This window comes from Trichophyton verrucosum (assembly GCF_000151505.1).
Source record: "Trichophyton verrucosum HKI 0517 chromosome Unknown contig00050_1.f1.exp, whole genome shotgun sequence".
Classification (NCBI taxonomy): domain Eukaryota; kingdom Fungi; phylum Ascomycota; class Eurotiomycetes; order Onygenales; family Arthrodermataceae; genus Trichophyton; species Trichophyton verrucosum.
This window is the reverse complement of record NW_003315601.1, coordinates 21,106-29,739: the sequence shown is the minus strand read 5'-3', so window position 1 is coordinate 29,739 and position 8,634 is coordinate 21,106. Positions and strand designations below refer to the sequence as shown.

The 8,634-nt window shown below is 44.9% G+C and overlaps 3 protein-coding genes across 3 annotated transcripts; all 3 read left to right on the top strand.

Annotated features, from left to right (window-relative positions):
* Positions 1–1,229: 1,229 nt before the first annotated feature.
* Positions 1,230–2,216, top strand: TRV_00622 (uncharacterized protein; the record flags this gene model as incomplete). The annotated part of the gene is made up of 3 exons (XM_003025171.1): positions 1,230–1,405; positions 1,474–1,608; positions 1,661–2,216. The coding sequence occupies 3 exons, from the start codon at positions 1,230–1,232 to the stop codon at positions 2,214–2,216; spliced, it is 867 nt and encodes a 288-aa protein (XP_003025217.1).
* Positions 2,217–2,654: 438 nt separating this feature from the next.
* On the top strand, positions 2,655–3,620 carry TRV_00621 (uncharacterized protein; the record flags this gene model as incomplete). The annotated part of the gene is made up of 5 exons (XM_003025170.1): positions 2,655–2,741; positions 2,775–2,813; positions 2,976–3,132; positions 3,194–3,420; positions 3,480–3,620. The coding sequence occupies 5 exons, from the start codon at positions 2,655–2,657 to the stop codon at positions 3,618–3,620; spliced, it is 651 nt and encodes a 216-aa protein (XP_003025216.1).
* Positions 3,621–4,630: 1,010 nt separating this feature from the next.
* On the top strand, positions 4,631–8,266 carry TRV_00620 (ubiquitin-protein ligase (Hul4), putative; the record flags this gene model as incomplete). Its single annotated transcript, XM_003025169.1, has 3 exons — positions 4,631–5,015; positions 5,113–7,284; positions 7,329–8,266. The coding sequence occupies 3 exons, from the start codon at positions 4,631–4,633 to the stop codon at positions 8,264–8,266; spliced, it is 3,495 nt and encodes a 1,164-aa protein (XP_003025215.1).
* Positions 8,267–8,634: the final 368 nt, after the last annotated feature.

Sequence of the window (8,634 nt, the reverse complement as noted above, 5' to 3'; positions counted from 1 at the left end):
TATATTTATTTAGCTAATTATTAATAAAATATATATTATAAAATAAAAAAATAATAAAATATATAATATTAAAATTATAATATATAAAGTAATAATATAATAATCTTTTTTTATTATTATAGAATTTATTTATAAATAATATATATTTATAAAAAGAATAAATTTTTATTATATTAAAAAACATATTAAATAATTACTATAATAATTACTCTAATTAATACTTTAATTATATTATTTAAATAAAATATTTTATAGTTTAATAATCATTATAAGTATTATAAATTTAATAAATTTAGCTATTATATATAAAATTAATAGTAGAAATATTATAGTAATAAATTAAATAATTTTATAAATTTAATAATAAAAATAAATAAGTATAACTATAATATTAGTAGTATAACTCTCTATAAGTATTATAAATAAATAAATTTCTTTAATTAGAATAAAAATTACTAATTAATTATATAAAATAATAGAAATAGTATAATTATAAATCTATAAATATATTTATAATATCATCAATATTATAAACAAAATATAAAAATTATAATAAATAGTAGAAAAGCTATAAAACTATAAATATAGATATTATTTAGAAAAAGAATATATAAAAGTAGTAGTAAAGTAATAAAGAAAAAGTAGCTATACTAAAAAAAAGAAAATCTAGATTATATAAATATTAAAATTTATAAATATATTATTTTATTATATTAGGGGGATAGGGGGATATGATAGCCACGTATCGCAGCCCTTTCATTGGTCAACCTACCCTACAATTCAGAGCGACGGAGCGATTGTTGCTTTCCTCTGAACTTGAGATCCCTGAATGTTTTATAGATCATTGCCAGAAAAATGGGGGAGATGGATATGAATGAGTTACATAAGAAAGAAAAGAAGGATAAAACCGAATAGTTTAATTAAAAGAAATTAAATAAATAAATAAATAAAAATAAAAATATATTCTGTGGCAGAAAGTACAGAAAGCACACCGCCCGGCCTATCTAGGTAACACCTTATTTGGACGTCCAACCATTCATCTAGAGGACGATGGTAGAAACAAAAACTTCATATTTGAATGACCTAGCCGGTAGAGGAGTATTGCACATAAGATAGACAAAAAGCAGGGCAGAGAAGATAAACCATGGGTCGGGCTAAGCGCACTGGTAAGCCAGGAGATGATGTATAGATAACAAATGCTGACCTATCTAATGTTAGGGAGCGTTTTAATGCAAAATTCCAACCAGGCTGAGCCCAAAAGAGCGAGGCCAAATTCAAAAGGGAGCGTACCGCCATCTCGTCCGGGCCGACATGAGAGCATAAGCGATGCGTTCGGCAGCGATATGGAAGTATCCGATGAAGATGATCTATCTGATAACGGCCAGAATGGCTTAGATGATGCACGGTAAGGGAAAGGACAAAAATTTCGCCAATAGTCACTACGCTCGACAGCTAAGCGTTTGATGTGGCTAGCAATGCATTGAAGAATCTGCAGATGGCGATCGAAAAGGCAGGGAAAAGCGACACCTTTGCGAAAGACATGGAAAAAAAAGTGAGAACTGAGGAGAGAAGACTCAAGAACATGTTCGAAAAAGAAGATGAGCAGTGGTGAGTATTCCACTCCACTGGAAGAGGAAAAACGTTCTAAAACGAAAAACAGGCACAACGAAGATGAGAATTTCCAATGCCAGTTCTCTTCCTTGATGATAGCAGTTCTATCATCCAGGCGAGTTAAGGCCAATGTAACCTCGAACGGTACCGGAGATAAAACTGTAATATCAGATAGCATGCAATCTGCAGCCAATCACCCTCTATACCTCAAAACGCAGGGACTTCTTGAGTCTGCTCGTAATCTAATCAGTGAGCTAGACAGCATTGGTACCCATGGACTAAAAGCCAAGCTTCCCCAGGACCCAAAGGAAGGACTTGAGAAAGACACAGCAGAGGCACGCCGTCTTATTGCTCGGGGCGCAGAAGCAACCGCACTGGCAATAGAGAAACAACTGGTATATAACGGGCACAAAGGTCAATTGCGAGATAGAAAGGAGGAGGCATTCTTGAATGACATCAACTTGCAGGCGATGCTTGACATGGGAAGAGACGCTCTAAATGAAGGCCCTGGCAACGGCATCAAGCCTCAGAGCTGGGGGATCGTGGCACGCCATCTGCAAAGGGGAATGTATGAGCTCGTCAAGGCCTTGCCTCGGGCAAACTGAATTGAAGATATCTTTCTTATTGAGGCCACACGCCTAGCACCGTCATGTACCATCATCAACCAACGATGTTCATAGTTCATATCTTAGCTGTCATCCCATTCCTTTTTTTTTTTTTCTCTTTTCTATCGTCTGTTGCTCTGCTGCCTCCCGCGGTTAATATATACCACGTGACGCCAAGACTTTGCGCTAACTCGCTTACTTTTTTCCATTTTCCGCCCACACAAAAGAAAAAGTCGCACTTTCGACATCTTCCAACGCCTGAACGACGGTAAGTAAAACAGCAACAACCAGGCCAACCGCTCCACGACGTCAAGGTAAGATGCCCTCCCTGACTCTGATTTGGGCTACTGCCGGCAGACATGTTTTTTTCTGAGAGCCTGTCAAGTGCTGCGAGTGGAATTGGGTTGCAAAGCTAACAGGATCGTGTCTTGACTGCAGATGGGTGCCCTTAAATATGTGGAAGAACTTCAGAAGAAGAAGCAGTCCGATGTGATGCGCTTCCTCCTGCGCGTCCGATGCTGGGAGGTGAGAAAAACAACCCTACAGTCCTTTCCCTAGTCCGAGCGAACCGATTCATCATTCAAAGACCTGGACCGAGTTTGTCGACAGCGATCCGACGAGGACCATGGCCGAAGAGGAATCCGCTTCAATCGTCTTTTGATTTCTGTGGCACACACAAAATATGCACATGTTGCCGTTGATTTTGCAGCGTGCCTTGCTATACACTCGTTGAACTTTGCTGAGAGTGCATTAATATAGCTTCGTCAACTCAATGTCATCCACCGCGCCTCCCGCCCATCTCGCCCTGACAAGGCCCGTCGTCTCGGATACAAGGCCAAGCAGGGCTACGTTATCTACCGCATCCGTGTGAGACGCGGTGGCCGCAAGAGAACCGCTCGCAAGGGTGCTACCTACGGTATGGATTACCCCGTGGATTGCATAACGCCGCTCCGCTGTGGCTAACAGGAGTTACATAGGCAAACCTACCAACCAGGGTGTCAACCAGCTCAAGTACCAGCGATCCCTCAGATCCACCGCTGAGGAGCGTGTTGGCAAGCGATGCGCCAACTTGCGTGTTCTCAACTCCTACTGGATCAACCAAGATTCTACCTACAAGTACTACGAGATCATCCTCGTTGACCCTCAGCACAAGGCCATCCGCAAGGATCCTCGCATCAACTGGATTGTCAACCCCGTTCACAAGGTAAATGACTCCTGGAGACATGCCCAATATGTGGAATCTGCCGCTGATCTCTCTTCTAGCACCGCGAATCCCGTGGTCTTACTGCCACCGGCAAGAAGTCCCGTGGTCTCAACAAGGGCCACGGCTACAACAAGACAACCGCCGGCAGACGGAAGACCTGGAAACGACTCAACACCCAGAACTTCTGGAGATACCGTTAAATGTAATGAATGGTTTGGGCTTTGCGGGTTTTCAATTTTGTTGTCATGTTTTACCAAAATTCTTCTATCTTATTCTCCGAAGCATGCGCAACTCAATGCATGTCATACCAAGAAATGATATAATTCCTGGCTATGAAATGACCCTCAAAAATATGCCGCCAATTCAGCTTAACAAACTATCCCTTCCACAACCCTCTGTAGTATCATCCACGGGCTAATCCCTATCTTGATGAGTGCCTATGAGTGCCTATGATTGCCCAAGCCTGCCCGTAGCACACTTCCAGGCACCATGGTGCTCGCATCGGTAGTTTTAAGTGGTGATCAGCCTCCGTCTAATTAACTGCCCAGGGCCCAGGGGCTGAGCGACGAGCGATGGAGGGTGTGGCTGATGTCAGAACCAAGACCTTCCGTCCGCCTCCACGTAACTAACTAAACTAACTAAACTAACCTTCGTCCACCAAAGGCGCATTAACTGTCCTCAGCTTCAACCAAACACTCCTCCCACCTTTTCAGCCCGAGCTGAGCGCACCTTTTCGTCGGGCTTTCAGATACGCAGACTCTCCAGGAAGGCGGTGCTACCAGGCCCAGGATGCTGCTTCTGCCGGCCAAAGTGCTGCTGCCTCGTTGTTCGGGACGCGGCGGGAAGACGAACAATACTTGACAACGACTGCTCTTGAATTGAGCACTGCTGCCCTGCGGCGGCCGTCTCGGTTTCAGCTCTGAGACAGACCGGCGGCCATCGACATCGATTTCGAGAACAAGAAACATACAACGCCTCCCGGTGCTGTCATCCAGCCTCGTCACCAGATCTGCGCCCTGCACGCCCTCATGGTTGTTGCTGTGCTTGCCAACTTTCTGGTGAAGGCCAGCTTGAGACCGACGGCAGACCGCGAGTGATATATTTTTACTTGAAAGAGACTACCGGGACACCTGGCTACCCCTATTGTTGAAGTCTCTAAGAGCTCATAATAGTGTTTACGTGTGCGATATCGAGCGTCGAATTAGGAATAATGGCGCCGACGTGGGTGTCTCGTTTCACCCATCACAACAACAGACCTGCGAACGCCGGGCCTCCCGCCATAGAGAGCCACCCGGCACCCCGGCCATCGTCAAGCCTCGATCCATCTACCCTATTACTTCCTCCAGACCAATCTACAACACAGTCAAGAGCTATTCCTGTTCGTCGTGGCCATTCTCGGTCTACCAGCAATCCATTTCCGGCATTTTTTGCTGGGAAGGGAAGAAAAGCCCGCGGCGGGAGTAGGGACATCATAGATTCTGAGTCTACAGATGGCGAAGATGGATTACATCCTGTCATTACAAATGCGCGGTCCTGTAGCCCTCAGAAACGTGCTGGCTCCGACAACCATATGGAAGAGTACCGGAAACGCAAATGTATGACATGCGATCATACCAATGCATTCCCTTACACCAAAAAGGGGTTCCGGTGCGGAAAATGCGCAACAATGAATGATTTGGAACCTTACCGTAGCAGCAGACTGCGGCGTGGTAAGCCAGATGAAAAACTGCATCCAGATAATATTCAGCAACCCCAAGCTAGAGGTGAGTGCCAATCAAGATCAACACCTTGTGTCCTTTGCACATTTTAATATCTATCTTGCAGTTACCGTAGAGGAAACTCGGAGAATAATCGAGGAATGCCTCATTTCATTTCTTTCCACCCAGCTTGGTGAGCAACGAGTCCGTCAAGCGCGGCCGAAGACAGACCATAGCGGTCCGGGACAAGATGAAGCCGAGCTGTCCAAGCAGCCAGTTTACCCTCAGAGTGACAAGGACGACACCAATATGCCTTCCGTGCTGGTATCTGATGTGCCATCCACCTCTGGAACCTCGCCCCAATCAAAGGCCAAAGTTGATAACTTGGGGCTTCCTTATACGCCTACTAATGACGCACGCGACATTCGGCTAGACCAGAGAAGTAGAGACTCTGGGGCCGATGTTAAGGGTCCGACCACCGTATTTCGTGCATTAGAACAATACATCACGACTTGCTTTGATGGCTGTGATACGCTTAATAACTCATTTATAACCGGCAGAACCCGTTACCATCGGGCAGCGAGTGAGGGCTCGCAACAATCAGTAGGGAGAAAAGCCTCTGTGTCATCAGCAACCCCTGAAGATCATCATGTGTCCAATCTTGATGAAAAGACGATTCTCCTCGGTAATTTTGCCGAGAATGCGTCATGGTGGGCGGAAAGCCGGCGTTCACCAAAAAGTCAGTTACCAAATAATGGTCAGTCATCAAAATCATACGGAACGAAGACCAGTCTCACCAATTCAAAGTCGCCTCGAATAAACTGGCCAGAGCTTCTAGAATGGTACCATCTTGTTATACATGCAGGTGACTCTTGGAATAGTATGATCCTTGATTTACCCGATATGGGCGAGCAAAATGCCTCCCCTACCAAGGAATTAGACGTTCTGGCTCAACTTAACGAAGTAATTATGGAGTCAAGGTTTATAGTTCGAAAGACCTTGCTACGAGCTACAGAGAAACTGCTCCAACGACCGAAACGACCGCTAATACGTCCGGATGATACTCGGTTCCTACTTATACTAATTGAAAACCCACTTCTATACTCCTCTGGCTCTATGCCCAGGACCCCATCTGGCGCCTCTCCCTCAACAGTGATAACTCAACACAACCAGAGACCACCAGGCCTATCCACTTCACCATATAGCAAACCCTCCCCTGAAAAGAGCAGTCGTCTTCAACCCTCCGCAGGAGGTAGTGAGTTATCAAGTCTCAGATACTCCGCCCTAAAAAGAATTTTTGGGCTAATCTCCAATCTACCTAATGAGTGCCATCATTCATTTGTGGGATGGTTCTCACGGCTTATGCCGAGTCATTTCCAAAGATTGGTAGAGGTTGTCAATGGATTTGTTACTTTTCGGCTCGGCAAATCTCACAAGCGACAATCAGCAAAGGCCGAGAATGGACTTAATCTTGGGAGATATGTCCCTACGTTTTCTGCACCGGGGACCGTCACGCATGCACAATTGCACACAGCCCTTCAAGAAAGCCCAGAGAAATCTCCAGCAAGTGAAAATAAGCTGGTCAGCTACGCAGACGATTGGCAAATTCGTGCTGCTGCTCGTGTTATGGCCCTTCTCTTCAGAGCTAATGGTACAGGAAATAGCCGAAAAGTCGAGGGTGGCCCAAGTGCAAGAGAACTTTCCTCTGGCTCCGAGCCGAATAGCAATCGCTTGAATAAGATTCCGATAAACTATTTCTACAATGCACGACTTGACTATGCCGATCTTATTCTAGATTTCGAAGCATGGGAATCTCGTAGTGGAAAGTTTTCCTTCTGCCAATATTCGTTTTTGCTCAGCATATGGGCCAAGATACAAATTATGGAACATGATGCACGTCGACAGATGGAGGCAAAAGCTAGGGAAGCATTCTTTGACACTATCCTTGGTCGAAGAGGAGTAAGCCAGTACCTTGTACTGAAAGTCCGAAGGGACTGTTTGGCTGAAGATAGTTTACAAAGCGTAAGCTCTGTTATTGGATCTGCTGAGGAAGATATCAAAAAGGGGCTGCGCATAGAATTTGCGGGTGAAGAAGGCATTGATGCCGGTGGTTTACGTAAGGAGTGGTTTCTCCTGCTAGTGAGGGAGGTTTTCGACCCGCTTCATGGTATGTTTAACAGCATATGTATCCTAGGTGCTGAGACATTATAGCTAATGATCACCTTGCAGGCCTCTTTCTATATGACGAGGATTCCCAATATTGCTACTTCAATCCATACTGTTTCGAGTCGTCGGAGCAATTTTTCCTGGTCGGCGTGGTTTTAGGATTAGCAATATACAATTCGACCATTCTTGATATTGCGTTGCCTCCGTTCGCCTTCCGGAAACTATTGGCATATTCACCATCAAACGTTACACCTACATTGTCATCGCCGCCTCAGCCATTTAAGCCTACCCTGGATGATTTGGCCGAGTTTCGACCTGCGTTAGCAAAGGGCCTGCGACAGCTCCTAGAATATGACGGAGATGTTGCTGGAACTTTTTGTCAGGACTTCGTAGTCCAAGTTGAACGTTATGGCGAGACGATCCAAGTTCCTTTATGTGCGGGGGGAGAGAATCAACCTGTGACGAATGAAAATCGTCGTGAGTTTGTGGATCTCTACGTGCGTTACATCATTGACGGGGCGGTATGCCGACAGTTCGAACCATTTAGACGCGGATTCTTTACTGTCTGTGGAGGAAACGCACTGCATCTTTTTAAACCTGAAGAAATTGAGCTTCTTATCCGCGGCTCAGAAGAGCCACTTGATATTCCATCATTGCGTGGGGTAGCAATGTATGAGCACTGGCCAGCTTCCTCGCCAGACCGGGAACCAGTCGTGAACTGGTTTTGGGATTTCTTTGAAAGGATCCCAGCTAAAGATCAACGTAAGATACTCAGCTTCATTACGGGCAGCGATAGACTCCCCGCCATGGGAGCAGTCAACCTAGTCATTAGGCTCATGTGCCTGGGTCCGGACTCAGAGAGATTTCCAACAGCGCGGACCTGTTTCAATGCACTTGGGTTGTATCGATACAAAACCCGGCAGAAATTTGAAGAGAAACTTTGGCGCGCGGTAGTTGATAGTGAAGGTTTTGGGCTGCAATGAACGGTTGGGCCTCCTGTACATGCAGTCTGTATGGCTCATGTTCCCATTATTTGTTTATTCTCACTTGGCTGTAAAGACAGCTAAATATAGATAGATACTCCTTTTTTTGCTAATTTTCTCCTGGTATCCCTATTCTCTCTTTTCCTGCTTCGAGTTCCGTTCTAGGGTACGGAGTATATTGCTGGTACTGGCAACTTCCGGCGTTATGGTTTTTATAAGTATGGACTGGCCTAGTAAACTGTCTTCTAGAGTTGGTTTGCTATTTTCATGTGGCCGAGGCTGGACAGCCATTTCCCCATATTCTTCAGACCAGCGCAGCTAAACTCACATGCCCTGAATGAGCTTGAGCTTATTGGACTTTGCTTGAG